The sequence below is a fragment of the Sminthopsis crassicaudata genome, chromosome 2, assembly GCF_048593235.1.
Source record: "Sminthopsis crassicaudata isolate SCR6 chromosome 2, ASM4859323v1, whole genome shotgun sequence".
Lineage (NCBI taxonomy): Eukaryota > Metazoa > Chordata > Mammalia > Dasyuromorphia > Dasyuridae > Sminthopsis > Sminthopsis crassicaudata.
The window spans coordinates 37,371,225-37,393,197 of record NC_133618.1 but is presented as its reverse complement, the minus strand read 5'-3'; the positions used below and the strand labels follow the sequence as shown (position 1 = coordinate 37,393,197).

Below are 21,973 nucleotides of genomic sequence, written 5' to 3'. Positions count from 1 at the left end.
ACACACACACACACACACACACACACACACACACACACAAACAGCCTCAGCTTGTTGATAGCTAACAGTAAAATTGAGAAGTGGGATAGACTTTCTGGTGGTGTATTTCCCCCTTCTCTATACTACCTGTCATCTCTCCTAACCTTACTATGCCTTATGGTGTTTCCTTCAGATTCCATTCTCCTTACTATATGTAACTACCTTTTAGGCTATTAAATCACTTTCAGGATTGAGTCTCCCAGCTAAGGGCCCACTCCAACCTCACTGCATGGTTTCCTTTCTCCTAGCTAATTGCAAGTTATACTAGGGAACTGGTTTTTTCCTTCATTAATCATTAAAATCTCTTTCCTGGATCCGTTATGAACCACTTTTTCATATTTACCATTCCTGGCGTCTATTGTATCTCTTCCATCTGTCTGTAACCTCTTCTCCTAAATAAACCTAAATTTGGCCAAGACAATGGCCTTTGTGAATTCTTCTCCTGACTGATGCTCAGTATTTGTTGCCTACAAAGCACATCATTTGATACGGTCAATGGGGAATGTTATATTTGATAGTAACAATATTTCTGTTATGTAATAAGTACTTAATGATTCAGTGTTAATCTCATCTTAAAATCCCATCTTTCCCCAAGTCCCCAGACGTTCCTCCTGGGTTTTAGAAAGGGGGATTTTCTGGCACAGCAGAAGCTTAAAAAAGATGGACTGAGTGCCCCTGAAAATAGAGGGCTGGGGCGCGGGAGGGAACGCTGGAAGAGTGGATCTGGAGGATCTCTCTGAGGAGCGGGAGGATTGGGATTCTGAGGGTTATCGAACCGGGGCAGTGACGGCCAAGTCTCCCACCCACAGATACGGAGATACCCCTCAGCTTCCGCACGTATCACAGCAGAAGCTGGGCAGCGGCCGGAGCCGGAGATCCGCGCCAGCTCTGGACTGATCTAGATCGCGGCGCAATGAGCCTGACAAGTAAAAGCGCTGTGTACGTGCGCGCTAGGACCAGAGCTGTCTTGGGGCGGAGCCTCCTATGACGCCACTCTGACCGACTGAGCGCTAGAGCCTGCACACGGAGTTTCTAGCAATTTCTGCGGATGAATTGGGAATTTATTTAGCCGATATTTTACAGCCACTTCTCTGTCCGGCTTCTCCTTTCCCGTCCAGCTCTCCACAGAAGGAGCGCCTTGAGGGCAGAGAGCGCCTCGGTTAGCGCCCGTCACCCCCGCCGCCTAGCGCCTGCAGCCGCGGCCTTAAAGTCCCTTTAAGGCCCAGTGGCTGCGCCTGCGCTCCAGCCGAAAGACTACATTTCCCAGAAGCGAGGAGAGGAACCTCCGGTACCTCCGGATGCCAGAAGCGCGAGCAGGCGCAGTTGGGAAGATGTCTGTTCCCAACCTTTTCCACTGCCTGAGGAGGAGGTTTGGGAAACACGTTCCCCACGTGCGTGAGTGGCTGTGGGCGGGAGCGCTCTGGCTTGGGGCAGCCCTGGCGGAGAGAGGGGCCCGCGGTGGGCGGGAGCGCCAGATACTGTGGGGTTTGTGGGCATCAGGTAGTGGGAGGCCCCCAAGTGGGCTGGGGCCGGTCGGAGAATTCTCAGGGGCCGTTCTCTGTGGCAAGTGCGGGTTTAGTTAGGAGCGATTACTGAGAAAGTGAAGGCACCGGGAACGGTGAATGTGAAATAGAATGGGAGAGGGGAAGACAAGTTCCTCAGCGAGACTCACTGTAAGCCGTAAAAAGGGAGCACCCCATAAAGGGGCGTGTCTAAGAAGGCCGGCTAAGTCCTGAAAGGGACTCAGCCCCTACCAGTGCTAGTAGCTGCAGTGAGAAGGGGGGAGGGGAAGCGTGGGGTGTTGGGGGAGAGACTACTTGGCATGGGGGAGGGGAAGGGGAAACCAAATGGCGGAGGGCCCTGGGGACCGAACAAAGGCAGGCCGAGGCCTTGGGAGGGCCCACAAGCAGGTTTTGTAGGGGAAACTTCACCTGAGGACCGGACTGGGATTTCTGACTGGGCCCTGGGCGTGTGGGGAGAGCTGGAGGCCCCTGCTGAGGGCGTGTGTGAGGCTGTGACGTGGACTGAAGCGGGCGGGACTCAGTGGGTGGGGCCATGGAGCTGGGCTGACCTCTGTCAGTGCTCGCCCTGCTTGCTGCAGAGATCAATTCTTTAGTCTGTCTTGGTACAGTTCCTCGTCCTTCCCCATTCTTTTAATTCCGTTCATTTCAGTTAAATTGAATTTCTTACAAATTTTGAAAAGTGGGCCGGAGGTCCCTGAACAGAAGGGGCCTGAGACCAAACCTGAAATGTGTGGGGCCCGTTCCCGGCCCTTGTTGAGTAGTGTCTGGTAAGTGGGAGTGACTTGCGGCGCTCGGGCTTGGAGTGTTACCTGAAGCCAACGTTGGGTGACGTCACAGTCAGTCACGGGACCCAGTAGTAGAGATGAGCGGTCAGTCTGTGACTTGCCGCGCTTCCTCTGCTCTCGTCACGGAACCTTTATGAGAGTCTCTGTACAGTGAAGGAGTCCTCAGTCTGGCTGTTTCTGGAAACAAGTGGATTTTCACTGTCCCTGTTTGACAAAAGGTCACATCTCCCAGTTTCACAGCTGACTGAAAAGTACAGGAAGCAAGATCCCACTGCACTTAGTGTTTGTTGATTAAAAAAGAACGGTTTTCACTCAGGGAAATGTACAAGGAGAGTTTACATCAGAATCATTCAAGATCGGTAGATAGCTACAGCATGGCAGATAACCCTGTGCAGTGATGCTCTGATCCTAAATATGGATGTTTGCCAGTGGTCTCTGCTGTGATGGAGGCCACCTAGTGTAGAGTCCAAGGGACTGACTGGTGAGGGTCTGGACAGGCTTCTTTTTGCATAGGAAATTGTGCTGCTTTCGTTCAGCCCAAAAGATCTCTTGAGAGAAGTCTGTAATTACCCAAAGCAGTTAGCAGTAAGTGGTGTCAGGAAGTACCACGAGAGGAGTGTTTGTCCACATGGGAAATTAGAGAGTCCTTGGATGACCCCCAGGCTTCCTGGGAAAGCAGCGTTCTGCGTGTTTAATACCAGGCATTCTGCCGGTGTTGTTACAGGTCAGAATGATTGGGAGTGCCACAGTCTCCAAAGAATTACACATTCATTTCACACAGAGGACAATTTAGAGGCCTGGGGTAGATGTGAGAAGGTTCCATGTCAAACAAGGCTGAACATGGAAGAACAGGATTTTAGGTGTCTTTGGGATCATGTGATGGGGAAGGAAAACGGGCCAGTCATGCAGCAGTTGTCAGAGATAACAAGGGCACAGCCAGAATGTTCCTCTAGTGTCCTGGAGAGACCAGGGAAGAGAAGAAGAAAGCTGTATTCCTTTGGAAGGACATGGCTGGGAGACACATGGGGGGCAGAGGTAGAGATGGACTCTGAATGCCAGCTTGTGAATCCATGGCATTGGAAATCCACTGCAGCATTCTCCACTTGGCCTTTCTGTTAGCAAGTGTACACTTGAACCCATCAACCTGGACTGGAGAGAGCTTTAAGGTATGAAGCCCCCCCGAGTATTTGTATTGACTGTAGTTATTTCAAGTGGCATTTCTCTTTCTGTCTCTCGCTGCTGGACTTTGTGGGTAATGCGTCCAAATGCCAGTGATTTCTGCGGGTTCATTTTATGTCTTGAAATTTTGCTCAAGAGATTAAGTCTTTCAGGTGGTTTATTTTAGTTGATTCTCTAGCATTCTTTAAATATGTCATCATATCTTCTGCAAAGACTGAGAGGTTTTTCCCTCCTCGCTTTTGCTGTTTATCCAATTACTTTTTCTTCTCTTATTGCTGTAGGTAACATTTTAGTACAATAATGGTGGAATTGCTTCATCCCTGATCTTATTGGGAAGGCTTCTAGCTTAAATTCATTGCAGAGAATGTTGGCTGTTTGTTTAATGGATAATAGTTAGCATTGTAAGGAAACCTCTCTTTATTCCTATTCTCTCAAGTGATTTTAAAAGGCTTGGGTGTTCTATTTTGTCAAAAGCTTTTTCTCCATCCATTGCATAATCAGATGATTTCTTTAGTTTTTGTTATTGATGGGATAAATTAGGCTGAAATTTAGCTAAACTTCAATTAGCCCTGCATTTCTGATACCATCCAATCTGGTCCTAATGTATTATCCTTAGGATGCATTTCTGTAATCCCCTCCCTAATGTTGTATTTAAAATTTTTGCATCAGTATTTCCATTGGATTGTATGAAAGTAATGTATAATTTTTCTATCTTTATTTGGTTTCCTAGTTTAGTAATCAGTATCACATTAATTGTTCTCTAAATTGGTAAAATTAACTTGTGAATGCTTCTGACCCTCTGGATTTTTTCTGGCAAGTTCATTGATGGCATGCTAGTTTTTTTGTTCTCTAAAGTTTCATCTTATGTTTTATTTTCTGTTGCATTCATCTGGACAATTTATATTCTTTGAGATATTCATCCATTTCCTTTAGGTTTTCATATTCATTGGCATATGTTTGGGCAATATCTCTCCTAGTTATTGATTAAATTTACTCTTGAAAGATGGCACTTTCAGCCTGTTCATTTTTGATAATGGTAAATTGTTTTCCTTCTTTCATTTTTTCAGTGGGTGATGTGGGAGCGATGCATGGAGTTCATTAGCTTTAGGGAAGTGTACCATCACCTGCCACATAAAGAGACCTTTATCTCAGGTCCAGGTATTTGCTGACCTTGGCCAGGGCACCATGAAACTTGGAGTTTCTGGGGTGTAAATGTGAAGCAACAAATAGAATCCAGAACCCCCAGCGTCCAGGTTCTTGTTAGACCCAATTGCTCTCATCATTCTTGTCTGGATCAAAGGTGCTGATTTTCTGGGCCAAAGTCTCTGCCACAAGCAAAGGGAAGACAACATCAGCATAGCCCTTAACTGGCTTCCATTCCGTTCTGATCTTATCCCAGGACACAGCAAGGTCTGGGCTCCAGCCCCAGTCTGTGATATTCAGTTCCTAGCCCCTATTGCGATACACAGCATAATCTGCTCACTTCTCATGAGCTTGGCATGGACATCATATGTGTCACCACACCTTCCCAAGAGTGATCTGACCTGACACAAAATGACTTTATAGAGCTAGAATAAATGACAGAATTCTTCTGGAAAAACAATAGATCAGGAATTTCAAGAGAATTAATGAAAAACAAAATGCAAGGAAGCTGGCCTAGCTGTGCCAGACCTAAAACTAGTATAAAGCAGTGATCATCAAAACCAGTTGTGACTAGCTCAGAAATAAGAGTCCTCCACCAGTGGAGTAGATTCACAAGACACAATGAGTAGTGTTTGATAAGCCAAAAACTCCAGCTTCTCCATAGGAACTCACTATTTGAAAATTGCTGGGAAAAGTAGAAAATACTATGGCAGAAACTAGACATTGAACAACACTCAATACCCTATACTAGAATAAGTTTGAAATGGGGTCACGATTTAGACATAAAGGATAAAAGTAAAGGCAAATTAGGAGAACAATGGATAGTTCACCTCTCATATTTGTGGAGAAGGAAGGAATTTATGGCCAAAGAAGAATTAGAGAGTTTTGTACAGAAAACCATGCAGATTAGAAAGGAAGCACACAACTGAGGAAAAAAAAAATTATCTACACTTTTTTCTGATAAAGGCCTCATTTCTAAATTGTTCCAAATTCATAATATATATAAGCAATTTCCCAACTATTAAAAGGATCAAAGGAAATGAACAATTTTCAGAGAAAGAAATTAAAGCAACTTCTAGTCACATGCAAAAATTTTCTAAATCACTATTGATTAGAGAATTGCAAATTTAAGATAACACTGTGATTGACTAAGATGACAGGAAAAGATAATGATAATATTGGAGGGGAAGTAGAAAAACTAGGACACCAATACATTGTTGTCGGAGTCATGAACTGATCCATTTATTCTGGGGAACAATTTGGAACTATGCCCAAAGGGTTTTAAATTGTGTATACCCTTTGATCCAACAATATCTCTGATGGGTGTGCATCCCAAAGAAATTATAGAAATGGGAAAAGAAACCACATGTGCAAACATTTTTTAGTGGCAAGGACCTGAAAAATGATTGAATAAATTGTGGTATATTAATGTAATGGAATATTAATGTTCTATACAATATATTGAACAGACTGAATTCAGAAAAGCCTGGAAAGACTTGCATGAGCTGATGCTAAGTGAGGTGAGTATTACCAAGAGAACATTATACACAGCAACAAGACTGTGACATGATCAACTGAATGGACATGGCTTTTTCAACAGTGAGGTGATTCAAGGCAGTTCCAGTGGACTTGTGATGGAGGGAGCCATCTGCATCTAGAGAAAGGATTATGGAAACTGGATGTGGATCAAAACATAGTATTTTCAACTTTTTTGTGGTTATTTGCTTGGGGGTTTTTTCCTCATTTCCCCCCCCCTTTTGGTCTGGTTTTCTCACAAATTATTATAAAGATGAAGCTATGTTTATAAGAATTGTATATGTTTAACCTATATTGGATTGCAGGGTAGGAGGGAAGTTCAGAGGGAGGGAAAAATTTTAGAACACAAAGGTTTGTAGGAGTAAATGTTGAAAAGTATTACATGTATTTTTTGGGGAAAAAAAGTATTAAAAAAAATGGAGGTGGCAGGTAGGTGGCGCAGTGGATAGAGCACCAGCCCTGAATTCAGGGGGACCCGAGTTCAAATATGGTGTCAGACACTTAACACTTCCTAGCTGTGTGACCCTGGGCAAGTCACTTAACCCCAGCCTCAGGGAAAAAAAAAAAAAACTAAAATGGAAATAAACTTTTAAAAAGCAAACTATTTCATTTTTTGGTTACATTTTGAGTTCTAAGTGCCTCCCTCTCTTCCGTCTCACCTTCCATTACTAGATGGCTTTTAAAGTTTTTTTCATCTCCCACACTAAGTTCCTATGATATTTCAGAATTCATTGACTTTCCAAGATGTTGCTGTGGAATTCACCCAGGAGGAATGGAGCTATTTGGATCCTGGTCAGAAAGTCATGTACAGGGACGTGATGCTGGAGAACTATGAGAACTTTGTTTCTCTTGGTAAGTTAACTTCTTTTCAGTTATCCAATCAGCATTCATTCATCTCTGACTGAGTACCAGGAACTATGGTAGTCACTAAGTGAGAAAGGTAAAATTAAAACAGGTCCTGCCCCTCATGGAGCATCTATACTGTTCAGAGAAACCCCAAGATTCTAGATATCAGTACAAAAAAGTTATTTTTAAGGGGATGACAGTAGCAGGTAGGTGGATAAGGAAAAACCTTATTCCAGAGATGGCTTATTCTGAGCTAAGTTTTGAAGGAAAGTAGGGTTGCAAGAATTGAAAGTCAAAGAGGTGGGCAATGCAGAGTTGGGAGAGCATTCATTCCATGCTAAGAGAGAGTATCATGTATGAGCCACTGCAGTATCAATGAATTCCATTTGTCTATGGCTGTGGGTGGCTAAAAAGCTTGGCTGAATTTGAATTTTCTGGACTGGGAAATACCTTTAGAAAGAGATGCCCTCAGACATTTGGGCAGTTGTGAGCAGTTGTTGCTCTTCCCAGACAAAAAGTCCTTCTTTGTCCAGCTGGAAATCAGCAGCTTCATTTTGCAGCCCTGCAGGTTCTCCTTTGACACTCTGCTCAGCCAGGCTTCAGGTTCTCCATAGAGCCCCAGGGCAGAGAAGGAAAGACTTCTTTCTCCCAAAAGGCTAGAAATGCGTGAACAAGACCCCGTCTGTCCTGTGTCTGCACCAAAAGCTCACATTTGCTAAGGGAGACATCCTTCAGGGGTCATTGATGCTTTTTCCCTGGCATTCCCAGTCATGCCCCTTTTCTTTCTTTCTTTTTTGTTTTATTTTTATTAAAAGCTTTTTTTTCAAAATACATGCATGGACAATTCTTCAACATTAGCCCTTGCAAAACCTTAATACTCCAATTTTCCCTCCCTTCCCCTACTCCCTCCCCTAGATGTCAAGTAGTCCAATATATGTTAAACATGATAGAAATATATGTTAAATCTAATGTATGCATACATATTTATACAATTATTGGGCTGCACAAGAAAAATCAAATCAAACCAGTAAAAGTCAAAAAAAAAAAAAAAAAGGCTAAACAAAATACAAACAAGCAACAACAAAAAGACTGAAAATGCTTTGTTGTGAACCACTCTCAGTTCCCACAGGCCTCTCTCTGGGTGTGGCTTCCTTCATCATGAACAAGTGGAACTGGTTTGAATCTTCTCATTGTTGAAGAGAGCCACGTCCATCAGCATTGATCATCGTATAGTCTTGTTGTTGCCGTGTACAATGATCTCCTGGGTCTGCTCATTACCCTTACCATCAGTTCCTGTAAGTCTCTCCAGGCCTTTCTGAAATCATCCTGTTGGTCATTTCTTACAGAACAATAATATTCCATAATATTCATATACCACAATTTATTCAGCCATTCTCCAATTGATGGACATCCACTCAGTTTCCAGTTCCTTGCCACTACACAAAGAGCTGCCACAAATATTTTCCACATGTGGGTCCCTTTCCCTCCTTTGTGATCTCTTTGGGATGGATATAAGCCCAGTAGAAACACTGCTGGATTAAAGGGTATGTACTATTTGATAACTTTTTGAGTATAGTTCTAAATTGCTGGTTGGATCAGTTCACAACTCTACCAACAATATATCAGTGTCCCAGTTTTTCCACATCTCCTCCAACATTTGTCATTATCTTTTCCTGTCATCCTAGCCAATTTGACTGATGTGTAGTGGTATCTCAGAGTTGTCTTAATTTGCACTTCTCTGATTAGTAGTGATTTAGTAGTACCTTTTCATATGACTAGAAATAGTTTCAATTTCTTCATCTGAAAATGTAAAGAAAAAGTTCTTTGGTCACAAATTCCTTCCTCCTCCACAGGTCTGAGAGGCAAATTATCCTATGTTCTTCTAATTTCTTTATAATATCATTCTTTGTGTGAAGATCATTAATCCATTTCAATGTTATCTTGGTATATTGTGTTAAGTGTGGGTCTGTGCCTACTTTCTACCATACTAATTTCCAGTTTTCCCAGCAGTTTTTGTAAAATAATGAATTCTTATCCCAAAAATTGAGGTCTTTGTGTTTGTCAGACACTAAATTGCTATAATCATTGACTGTTTTGTTTTGTCAATCTAAGCCATTCCACTGATCAACTAGTCTATTTCTTAGCCAATACCAAATGGTTTTGATAACCACTGCTTCATAATATAGTTTTAGGTCTGGTACAGCTAGGCCACCTTCATTTGTTTTTGTTTTTTCATTAATTCCCTTGAAATTCTTGATCTTTTGTTTTTCCAGATGAATTTTGTTGTTATTTTTTCTAGGTCATTAAAATAGTTTCTTGGGAGTGTGATTGGTATAGCACTAAATAAGTAGTTTAGTTTAGGTAGTATTGTCATCTTTATTATATTCCCTCGACCTATCCATGAGCACTTGATATTTTTCACTTCTTTAAAACTGGCTTTATTAGTGTAGGAAGTCTTTGTAGTTTTGCATATATAATAGTTGACTTTCCCTTGGCAGATAGATTCCCAAATATTTTATACTAGTGACAGTTATTTTAAATGGAATTTCTCTTTTAATCTCTTGCTGTTGGATTTTGTTAGTGATGTATAAGAATGTTAATGATTTATGTGAATGTATTTTGTATCCTGCCACATTGCTAAAGTTGTAGATTATTTTGAATAGTTTTTTAGTTGATTTTCTAATGTTCTGTAAGTATATCATCATATCATCTGCAAAGAGTAATAATTTAGTTATCTCATTACCTATTCTAATTCCTTTAAACTCTTTTTCTTCTCTTATTGCTAAAGCTAGAATTTCTAATACAATATTGAATAATAATTTGTGATAATGATGTCTCTTTAGAGAGTCCAAGATGGAGTTCTGAAGTGTCTTATGTTTTCAACACTTTCCATTCATTTCTCCTTAAGCAGGGCTTCCAGTAACTAAACCAGCTGTGATTTCTCATCTGGAGAGACATGAAGCTCCTTGGCTATCAAGGGAAGAAGACCCCAGATGTCTTTCTGAGTGTGAGTAATAACCAGGTGGATAGGGGGTGCAGTCCCCTGAGTGCCAGCCCTGGACTGAAGGAGTCTCAGGGTTCTGAATTCCAGTCTGACCTCAGACACTTCCCAGCAGTGAGACCCTGAACAGGTCTCTTAACCCTATGGGTTTCCTCTGTGACATGATGTGGAGAAGGAAATGGCAAAGTCCTCTGAGATATGAATCTCTGCCAAAAAATCCCTCAGAGGAGCTTACACAAGGTCAGATGCAGCTGAAAAACCCTGGCCCAGAAATCTAGGTAGGGACAGGATTCACTGCCAGTAGGAGCTTGGCTGGGTCATTAGAGTGAGTTACCTTGGAAATGTTAAGCTCTCTTTCAAGGTCCATAGGCCTGAGGAGAGGAGCTGTGGTTGTCCATCCTGCACTCCTCCTGTAACTCACCTTTCATGTCAAGAAATGGTTTTCTAGTAAATCTGCCCTTGTATTTCTCTCTCATCTCAGAAAAAGCTGTAATTCTTCTTGATTATGCTTAGACTTCCACCCATATGCTGGGTTCTATCCTTTATTTCCACAAATATTTTCTATTCTTAAATCCTTACATTATTTTTTATCTTTGAAGAGGCTTTTCTGAGAGATAAAGAGAAACATACTTTCATTTATCATTAAGCCTGACTTCTATTTTAAGAAATCAAACCTTGAAATCCGATTCTTTTTGTACAGCATACTGTTTGGACATGTATACATATATTATATTTAATTTATACTTTAATATATTTAACATGTATTGATCAACCTGCCATGCGGGGAAAGGGGGGGAAGGAGGGGAAAAATTAGAACAAAAGGTTGGCAATTTGTCAATGTTGTAAAATTACCCATGCATATATCTGGTAAATAAAAACTATTAAAAAAAAAATCAAACCTTGGCCAAATCCTATTGCCTGTTTTATCTTCCTGACAATTTGTCTCATTATTTTCAGGGACAGATTTTATAAAGATGCCATCTACACCTTCTATCTACTTCCTACTTTCCCTTTCCCACCTTTAATTAGTGCAGTAAACTATCTCTTTCCACTGCTTCATGGAAAATTCTTTAAGATCATTTAACAATTATTTATATATATTAATAAAAATGACTTTTATAATACCATAGCTAATATTTATAGTTTGTTTACTAATTTTAACCAACATTTGGGATGTATGGTTTTTGTATTATTTCCATATTAGAATAATCCATAATATAACTTCCCCATGGTCAGCTACCTAATAAGTAGCACAACTGGGATTCACAGTTTGGCTCTCTATTTCCACAAATTTATGCATTTTCTTGGTACAGGAAAACAGAACAAAGTCCAAGGATTTGAAGTGTTACAAAATGTAAAGAGCACCAGCTTCCTAATTAGCAGACTTGGGTTCAGAGCCTGTCTCTAACATTTACTAAGTGTGACATTGAGCAATTCACTTCACCTCTCAATGCTCCTTTTCTATTGAGGACTTGAGTCCTGTCCAACACTTTCTCACCCTTTTTGAGGGTTTTCTTGCTGGAGATCCTGGGATGGTCTACTATTTCCTTCTCCAGCTAATGTGACAGATGGGGAAACTGAGGCCAACAGGATTAAGTGCCTTGACCAGGCTCCCTTAGCTGGAAAGTATCTGAGACCAAATTGAATTCAAGAAGATGCACTATGGCAGTAACACCTAACTGTTGAATAATCTCAATGGCTCTAAAGCTATGACTTTGATAGCAACCTTCTATAAGGAGTTTCTTCATCTAGAAATTGGTTATATGTATAAAATTACTGTTTCAGTCACTATCTTTTCTTCAGTGTTATCAGAGATCCACTTGAAATGTAATACTCTGTGGTTTTAGAATTATTGTTTTTCTCTCTGGACAGTTCTGTTACTTTCCCCTCACCTGTTTTTGGGCTTCAGCTCCCTCTTGATCATATTTCTTCTACCTTGTCCATATCAGTCACCCTTCATCCTAATGAAGATAACTGAATTTCTTTTCCCACAAATTGAGCACTGGGTGCTGACACTTTTTTCTGTTACTTTCAGATTCTCCTGTTGAGAAAAGAAAATGTGAAACCAAGGACTCAATTCAAAAACTATGTATTACTAGCAGAGAGACATCCAGAGAGAGAATCATAAAAGATAATTTCTGCAAATCTAAATTGAGAGATGCTTGGAATTATGACACTTTATTAGTAAAGCAGATAAACAACCCAGAAAGAAAATCCATGAAGCTAATAGTTAAGCACAGCAAAACTTCATGTAGCAGAATTTCCATGCTGAAGAACCATTCTAAGTTTAATAAATATAAGAAGGTTTTCAAATACCACTCAAAACTGAATCATTACCATAGAGTGTGTTTTCAAGAACAACCTCATAGAATTGATGAATGTGACAAAACCTTCCACATCAATTCATGCCTTAATGTACATGGAGGAATTCAGCCTGGAATGAAATCTCATAAATCTGGTGAATGTGGTAAAACTTCCAGCTATAATTCATACCTTGCTGTTCCACAGAAAAATCTTCAGGAAGAAAAGCCTATTGAACAATGTAATAATGATAGCAAAACTTTTCATCAGAGGGGATATCTGTCTCAATATAAGAGAATTTCAACTGGAGAGAAATCCTATAAATGTAATGAATGTGGGAAAACTTTCAGCCTTATGAGAACCTTTAATAGACACAAGAAAATTCATGCTGGAGTGAAACATTGTAAATGTAAAGAATGTGGAAAAGCTTATAGGGACAATACATCCTTTAATAGACATGAGCGAATTCATACTGGAGACAAACCCTATAAATGTAATGAATGTGGAAAAGCCTTCAGATTGAAAAGATGCCTTGGTGTACATGGAGCAACTCATAGTGGGGAGAAGCCCTATAAATGTAGTGAATGTGGAAAATCCTTTACTCGGAAGGATCACCTTAATAATCATAAGAAAATTCATACTGGAGATAAACCATATCTATGTAAACAATGTGGAAAAGCCTTCATGTTTAAGGGAGGCCTTCATGTACATGAGGTAATTCATACTGGACAAAAGCCCTATAAATGTAATACATGTGGAAAAGCCTTCAAACTTAAGGGAACCCTTGATGTACATAAAAGAATTCATACTGGAGTGAAACCTTGTAAATGTAATAAATGTGGAAAAGCTTATAGGGACAAGGCATCCTTTAACCGACATGAGCGAATTCATACTGGAGAGAAACCCTATGAATGTAATGAATGTGGAAAAGCCTTTTTCCGGAAGGATCACCTTAATAGGCATAAGAAAATTCATACTGGAGATAAACCGTATATATGTAAAGAATGTGGAAAAACTTTCAGGTCTAAGAAAGGCCTTGAAGTACATGAGGCAATTCATACTGGGGAAAAGCCCTATAAATGTAATATATGTGGAAAAGCCTTCACACGGAAGGATCACCTTACTTTGCATAAGAAAATTCATATTGGAGATAAACCATATATATGTAAAGAATGTGGAAAAGCCTTCATTTTTAAGGGAAGCCTTCATATACATGAGGTAGTCCATACTGGACAGAAGCCCTATAAATGTAATACATGTGGAAAAGCCTTCAAACTTAAGGGAACCCTAAATATACATAACAGAATTCATACTGGAGAGAAACCTTATAAATGTAATGAATGTGACAAAGCCTTCAGGTCTAAGAAAGGCCTTGAGGTACATGAGGCAAGTCATACTGGGAAGAAGCCCTATAAATGTAATGAATGTGGAAAAGTCTTCACTCGGAAGGATCACCTCAAAAGGCATAAGAAAATTCATACTGGAGAGAAACCATATATATGTAATGAATGTGGAAATGCATTCCGGGAGAAAGGTCATCTTAATTCACATAAGAAAAGTCATAACTGACATGAAACTCTGTAATGATGTGGAAAAGCTTTCAAACATTAGGAACATCTTAAATATAAGGAAACTCATACTGATGTGAAACTTTATATATGTGATGATACAGAAAAGCCTTCAAATGTAAGGGACACCTTAATTTATGTAAGAGATTTCATATTGGAGAGATACCCTAAAAATGCAAGGAATATGGAAAAGGTTTTAAATATATAGAAACTTTAAAAAATAAAGAAATTCATACTGGAGAGATATCCTTTGAATGTCCTGATGTTGAAGCAGACTATAGCCAAAATCCAAACTTTGCATAATAAAAAATGAAAAATAGAGAAAACTTTCTTGTACAGCTCAAACCTTAAGAAATATCAGATAATTCATCCTGGTGGGAAATCTAAATGTAAAGAACATAAGAAAGCTTTCAAGCAACAGTAACACTTTATTTTATGTGAAAATAGCTTCACTAGCTTAAGCTAATATAATATAGTCAGCATTATGTAATAATTATATAATACAGTTAGTCATATTGAGCAATTGGTTTTGGGGGAACAATCTTATATAACTAGGAAACATGGAATAGTTGAGAGATAAGATCCAAGGAAGAATTGAGATATTGATACTTCAGGGCAAAGTTGTTTAAAGATAACTAGACAATCTCAAGAGTTTAAATACAGTATAGATTATAAATGAATACTCCAATGAAACTCCAGTTTCTCATCATTTTATAGCAAATAAGACAAGTTCTGTTTTTTTCATTTTCCTTAAAATGGGGACCAAATGAACTTGTTTAAAGTCCACATCATAAATACTAGCTATTATTATTGTAATTTTTCTAATTAAATGTAAGAAAATTTTCATCTCCTTCTTAGTTTTTTTCCAATTATAAAGATAATTTTCAATATTCATTTTTATAAGATTTTAAATTCCAAATTTTTTCTACTCCCTTTCCTCTTCCCTTCTGAATTAATTGGATATAGGTTATACATGTAGACATTTTAAACTTTTCCATATTGGTTGTGAGAGGGAAAAAAAAAGAACCCAAACAAATGGGGAAACTGAAAAAGAAGAAAGGAGGGGAAAAATGATAATATGCTTGGGTCTTCATTGAGTCTTCATAGATTTTATCCCAAATCTATGTGAGAGGGGAAAAAAAAGAACCCAAACAAATGTGGGAGACTGAAAAAGAAAAGAAAGGGGGGAAAATGATAATATGCTTGGGTATTCATTGAGTCTTCATAGATTTTATCCCAAATCTATTAGAATTCTCTTGAATCAAAGCATTGCTGAGAAGGCAAGTCCATCTTAGTTGATGATCTGCACAATGATGCTGTTATGGTTTTCTGGTTCTAGTTACTGACCTTTAGCTCATGTAGATCTTTGCAGGGTTTTTTGAAATTTGCTCAATATTTCTTATAGAACAGTATAATCCATTACATTCTTTTATAACAATTGATTCAGCCATTCCCCAATTAATGGCCATCTTCTAATTTTTTTTTTTATCATCACAAATAGCTGCTCTAAATATTTTTGTACACATTGTTCTTTTCCCTTTTCCAATAGAGTTTAAAATTGGTTTCTATAGTGGTTGAATCAGGTGATCTGAAAACTCCCTGTTTACATCCTTTGACCATTTATCAGTTGTATAACCCATTCTTTGTATATTTGAGAAATGAGTCTTACTAATTGTTTCCCACTTTTCCCCCCTTTCTAATCTTGGTTGCATTGGTTTTGTTTGTGCTCAACCTGTTTAATTTAGTAAAATCAAAATTTTCTATTTTATATCTCAGTGCTCTCTGGTATTTGTTTAGGAGAAAGTCTTCATTTTTTAATAATTCTGAAACATCAACTTTTCCTTGCTCTCCTGACTCTTATATTATCATCCTTTGTGTCTAAATCATGTACCCATTTTGACCTTATCTTGGTATGCAGTGTAAGATTTTTGTCTTTATGTACTTTGTACCATGTTGTTTTTCCAGTTTTCCCAGATATTTTTGTCAAATAGTGAGTTCTTAACACAAGGGCAGGAGTCTTGGAGTTCATCAAACTCTAGGTTACAAAGGTCATTTACTACTTGAGTCTTGTGTTCCTAATGTATTCTGCTGATCCACCACTGTATTTCTTAGCCAGTACCAGATCTTATTCTAAGAATGATAGTTTTGTCTTGTCATTGCCTATTCAAAGTCCATCAATAACCCTTTCTTTTATTTCTAGAGCTAACATTTCCAGTACAATAATAGTGATAATGGGCCTCCTTGCTTCACCCATGATCTGATTGGGAAGGCTTCTAACTTATTCCCATTACCAGTGATGTTATCTGGTGCCTTTAGATAAATAGTTCTTATCATTTTAAGGAAAACTCCATTTGTTCCTCTCTCCTTTTAATACGAATGGGTTTTTTATTTTGTCATGGAAATAATAATAGGGTTTCTGTTGGTTTTGTTATTGATAGAACTACTTCTGCTGCTAATTTTTTTATCTTAAAGCAACCCTGAATTCCTGTTATAAATCTCATCTCATCTTAGTGTATTGTCCTGGTGATAAATTTCTATAACCTCATTTCTTATGTTTTATTTAAAATTTTTGCATCAGGTTTCACTGGGGAAATTGTTCTATAATTTTCTTTCTCTGTTCTGGCTATCCCTAGGTTAGGAATCTGTTTGTTTTATAAAAGGAATTTGACAGGCTTCCTTCTTTGCCTGTTTTCCTAAATAGTTTATAAAGTATTTTAGTGAATTTGTCTTTAGTAGAATTTTGCTAGAATTCAGTTGTAAATCCATCTGGGCCGAGAATTTTTTTAGTAAATTTACTGATGCCTTGTTCAATTTTTTTTAAGTCTGACCTCTACTTAAAAAATCAAGGGGGCAGCTAGGTGGTGAAGTGGATAGAGCAGCAGCCCTAAATTCAGGAGGACCCCAGTTCAAATGTGATCTCAGACACTTAACACTTCCTAGCTGTGTGACCCTGGGCAAGTCATTTAACCCCAGCCTCAGGGGGGTGGGAGTGGAATTAAACCATTGCTTTATCCCATTGCCTTTTTTATCTACATCTAATTTATCCAATTCTTTTCCCTGACAGATCCTAGAAAGAGGCCATCTACACTTTGTATCCACTTTCTACTTTCCCTATCCCATCTTGCATTGGGTTCAGTCAGCTTTCTATTTCCAGGGCTTCATGAAAAATTGTCTTTAAGGTCATGACTGGCTTTGATAATAACAATAACTATTATCCCACCAGCCCTTTATGTTTTACCAGACTTTGGGATGTGCTGTGTGTGTATTGTCCTCCTTTTACAGAGAAGAGCTATGAAAATCCATAGTATAACTCACCCTTGGTCATCTGCCTCTTAATTATTACAAGTAGTGCTCCAACCTTGGCATTCTCTGAGGAAGGAGGAGGGGAAGAAGGGAGAGTTTCAAGTTGTGGCTGTCTGCCTTGTCCTCTGGGTGTCACTGTCCCAGTTATGGAGAGAGAAGGTAAAATTTTACACATCCCAGGGAGTCGTCGTCCTAACTAGGTTGTTGCTTGTCCTTCATTCCTGAAGATGAATTACCTCAGGGAGGGGATGACCTGACAGGCCTGAGAGAATGCTCATTCAGTGATTAAGGCTGGTAAGGGCAGAGTACCAGCCTGGTGATCAGAAGAACTTGGGTGAAACTTGTCTCTCTGACTTATTGTCTTCCTCACTTTGAACTTCCTCATTTATAAAATTACAGGCTTAAATCAGACAAGGGCATCTTAACTTTTTTTTTCCCAACTCCCTCCACCAGGGCCTGTAGCTGAGAGTCCATAAGCAGGGTCTCTTAACCTTTTTTGAGATGCAGAGCATTGCTTTGCAAAACTAAATTTTCTAAACTTTAATAGAAATTTGGTTTCTAGTTTTTCTGGTTTTGATTGTTTTCCATATTTTATGTTTTATTTCACTAATTATATTATTTAAATGTTTGAGAAAAATAATGGTTTGAAATTTTTTCTTATCTTTTCAATACAGTATTTATCCATTCAGATATTGTTAGGTTCTTACTAAGTGCTAATGAGATAATGAGATGATAGGTTCTTATTAAGTGCTAAGTTGGTACTTAACAATTCTCTAGTTCTCTACTTTAGGGGAGTTTTACCCCTGTGAATTCCTGGAGAGGAGCTTACATGTTTGGGAGGAGCAAGTTCATTAGTTGTAGTATTTTTTCCCAGAAGCCCCTGAGTTATTCCACGCCCATTCTCTTGGGAGGATAAAAGACACCATTGAGTAAGGGAGAGTCTTGTCTGGGCCAGACCTGGGGCAGCTCTTTGGAGGAAAAAGAGTCTACTCTGGACCAGAATTGGCTTTCTGGAGGAAGAAGAATCTGGCTGAGAGATTGAATTGAGACCGCAGATCTCCCAGAGAGCGATCAGCAGTTTCTGGAGACAACAGAACTTTAGGAGGAACAGAACATTACAAGATATGTTTAGAATTTTGGGAAACATTGATTTGGTGGATATAAAATGTTAATTGGGTTAATAGTTACATTGGGCTATAAATTTGAAGGGATCTTTGATGTGATTCATTTTCTTTTTTTTCCCCTTGAGGCAGTGGGGGTTGTGACTTCCCCAGGCTCACCCAGCTAGTAAGTATTAATTGTCTAAGGCCAGATTTGAGCTTGGGTCCTTCTGATTTCAGGGCTTAGTACCACTTAGATGCTCCCTTTTGATATGGTTCTAATCGGGCTATTCCATTAGTTTGAAATTTAAATTTAAGTCAATGCTACATTCAATGAGTAGGACAAAAAAATAAATTCTATGGCAAGGTAATACATGATTTGATACTTTCAGTGGTCGATTTCTGGATACAATCATAGATTATTAGTGTAAGAGAATGTTTGTCAGAATAAAGGATTTTATTTTATTTTATAATATAATATGAAGGAATTTTCCTTAGAACCTCCTATGTGTGTGAACACTCCCTTCCTCAATTAAAAGGATTGGCTGAAGGCAGATGAGATCACATCAAAAATACTTCATATATGGCTGAATGAGTTCCTGGAGTTGTGTCCAAGGAATAGTGTTCATATCCTAATTCTGTGACTTCTAGGTGTGGGAGTCTGGAGTGTGTGACTCCTCTTCTGCTCTCTTTAGTATTTTCATCTGAAAAATAAAGACTTTAGGCAGGGTAAGCTTCCAGACACTCCTCCAAATCTGTGCGCCTCTGGGCTTACTGCGGATTTACCTTTTCAGTAACCTTATGTCTCCTAACATGTGTGAGGTTTTACTGCTTGCATCCCAATTCTGTATAAGGATTCTTTTTATGACTCTTTTGTTCGTAACAAGCCAGCTAGCAGCTGGCTGCCCTGGCAGTGGTTAGATTGGCAAGAGTCAGGAAGCTTTATCATCCTGAGTCTGTAGTTGGCTTTAAACACTTCCTAGCTGTGGGACTCTTGGCAAGTCACTTTAACCTGCTTTACCTTAGTTTCCTAACCTCTCAAATGTGCTAGAGAAAGAAATGGCAAACCACTTCAGTGTTTTTGCCAGGAAAACCCCCCAAAGAGTCACAGAATCACACATGACTGGACATCGAAAAAATCCATTTTAGCGGCCCTTTTCTCAGCTCTGAAAGGGATGATCTGTACTGGAAGTACTGTGTTTTTTAGTACTAACATGTTCTGTATATGTTCTTAGTTTGTTGGGATGGATTTTGTATAGACTTCTTCCATGGAACTGATATGGCTTACTTTGAATAAAAATCCATATATTAGAGAAAAGAATGTATATTTCCATTAAAGTTTTATTTGTACCTTGTTTGCTACTTTGCATGCTACAAATCAGCCAGCTGAGTAGTGAAAAACTTTTTAGAAGAGAATTGACCTTAGCCTTGGGAGAAAAAGCTATTCTCATTCTCTCTCTCTGGGCAGAACTGGCATTGCTGAAGACCAGTATGGCAACGATTCTCTCCTTAATGTACAGTATTTCAGACATGGAACAACTGTGATGACATTTATCATAGATTACAAATTATGCATTTATAATGTGAATAAACAAGGGGGAAAGTAAGTTCTCTCTGATAAGATCAGGGAAGCAATTCCTTGTTTGACATACACATGTGACAAATTTACAAGGACTTTCTTAGTGAAAAGGTAGATTTGTTTAGAAGAAGAAAATAGACATCAAGTATGATAAACAAATTTGGGAAAGCAATAAGGTTACCAAGGAAAGGAGTTTAGAAGAAGCAATTTAAAAATAAGACATGACATCCTCAGCATTTTTATACATTACCAACACTATACAACAGCAAGAGATACAAAGAAAAATTCCATTCAAAATAATGGTCGATAGTATAAAATATTTGGGAATATATCTACCAAAGGAGAGTCAGGAATTATATGAGCAAAAGTACAAAACACTTGCCACAAAAATAAAGTCAGATTTAAATAATTGGAAAGACATTCAGTGCTCTTGGATAGGCCGAGCGAATATAATTAAGATGACAGTACTCCCTAAACTAATCTATTTATTTAGTGCTATACCAATCAGACTTCCAAGAAACTATTTAAATAACCTAGAAAAAATAACAACAGAATTCATATGGAACAACAAAAGGTCGAGAATTTCAAGGGAAGTAATGAAAAAAAATTAAGTGAAGGTGGTCTAGCTGTACCTGATCTAGAACTATATTATAAAGCAACAGTCACCAAAACCATTTGGTATTGGCTAAGAAATAGACTAGTTGATCAGTGGCATAGGTTAGATTCACAGGGCAAGATAGTGAATAAAAATAGCAATCTAGTGTTTGACAAACCCAAAGATCCCAACTTTTGGGATAAGAATTCATTATTTGACAAAAACTGCTGGGAAAACTGGAAATTAGTATGGCAGAAACTAGGCATGGACCCACATTTAACACCACATACTAAGATCAAAATGGGTCCAAGATTTAGGCATAAAGAACGAAATCATAAATAAATTGGAGGAACATGGGATGGTTTACCTCTGACTTGTGGAGGAGGAAGGAGTTTGTGTCCAAGGGAGAACTAGAGACCATTATTGATCACAAAATAGAAAATTTTGATTACACCAAATTAAAAAGTTTCTGCACAAACAAAATTAATGCAAACAAGATTAGAAGGGAAGTAACAAATTGGGAAAACATTTTTACAGTTAAAGGTTCTGATAAAGGCCTCATCTCCAAAATATACAGAGAATTGACTTTAATTTATAAGAAATCAAGCCATTCTCCAATTGATAAATGGTCAAAGGATATGAACAGACAATTTTCAGATGATGAAATTAAAACTATTTCCGCTCATATGAGTGTTCCAAATCACTATTGATCAGAGAAATGCAAATTAAGACAACTCTGAGATATCATTACATACCTGTCAGATTGGCTAAGATGACAGGAACAAATAATGATGAATGTTGGAGGGGCTGTGGGAAAACTGGGACACTGATGCATTGTTGGTGGAGTTGTGAAAGAATCCAACCATTCTGGAGAGCAATCTGGAATTATGCCCAAAAAATTATCAAAATGTGCATACCCTTTGACCCAGTCATACTACTACTGGGCTTATACCCCAAGGAAATACTAAAGAAGGGAAAGGGACCTGTATGTGCCAAAATGTTTGTGGCAGCCCTTTTCATAGTGGCTAGAAGCTGGATCAAGCTCCATCAATTGGAGAATGGTTGGGTAAATTATGGTATATGAATGTTATGGAATATTATTGTTCTGTAAGAAATGACCAACAGGAGAAATACAGAGAGGCTTGGAGAGACTTACATCAACTGATGCTAAGTGAAATGAGCAGAACCAGAAGATCATTATACACTTCAACAATCATACTGTACGAGGATGTATGTTGATGGAAGTGGATATCTTCAACATAGAGAAGAGCTAATCCAATTCCAATTGATTAATGATGGACAGAATCAGCTACATCCAGAAAAGGAACAATGGGAAATGAGTGTAAACTGTTATTTCTACCTTCTGAATCCAATTCTTCCTGTGCAACAAGAAATTCAGTTCTACACACATATATTGTATCTAGAATATACTGTAATATATTTAACATGTATAAGACTGCCTGCCATCTGGGGGA

At 38.6% G+C, this 21,973-nt stretch overlaps 1 protein-coding gene across 8 annotated transcripts; it reads left to right on the top strand.

The window, feature by feature from the left end:
* Window positions 1–1,015: 1,015 nt before the first annotated feature.
* LOC141554167 (uncharacterized) lies at window positions 1,016–19,645 on the top strand. 8 transcript variants are annotated; one of them, XR_012485790.1, is made up of 5 exons: window positions 1,872–7,057; window positions 8,172–8,346; window positions 8,441–8,595; window positions 9,963–10,058; window positions 12,088–12,129. XR_012485790.1 is itself a non-coding variant. In XM_074285784.1 (5 exons), exons 1-5 carry the CDS (start codon window positions 3,400–3,402, stop codon window positions 13,920–13,922), a joined length of 2,223 nt encoding a protein of 740 aa, XP_074141885.1. In that variant the 5' UTR covers window positions 1,872–3,399; the 3' UTR covers window positions 13,923–19,645. The 8 variants fall into 8 exon arrangements, 3 of the variants coding, with proteins under 3 accessions (XP_074141886.1, XP_074141885.1, XP_074141884.1); XM_074285784.1 differs by lacking the exons at window positions 8,172–8,346; window positions 8,441–8,595 and having other exon boundaries at window positions 1,872–3,513; window positions 6,139–6,189; window positions 6,931–7,057; window positions 12,088–19,645; XM_074285783.1 differs by lacking the exons at window positions 8,172–8,346; window positions 8,441–8,595 and having other exon boundaries at window positions 1,872–3,513; window positions 6,139–6,189; window positions 6,931–7,057; window positions 9,960–10,058; window positions 12,088–19,645.
* The last annotated feature ends 2,328 nt before the right edge of the window (window positions 19,646–21,973 follow it).

What these genes read in the sequence shown, in the direction of transcription:
- LOC141554167 (XM_074285783.1), top strand. Translation starts at nt 3,400, where the DNA reads ATGCCAGCTTGTGAATCCATGGCATTGGAAATCCACTGCAGCATTCTC. An exon ending in GGACTGGAGAGAGCTTTAAG is followed by an intron (nt 3,514 to 6,138) that starts GTATGAAGCCCC and finishes TATATTGAACAG; the next exon opens with ACTGAATTCAGAAAAGCCTG. An exon ending in CCCCAGATGTCTTTCTGAGT is followed by an intron (nt 10,059 to 12,087) that starts GTGAGTAATAAC and finishes TGTTACTTTCAG; the next exon opens with ATTCTCCTGTTGAGAAAAGA.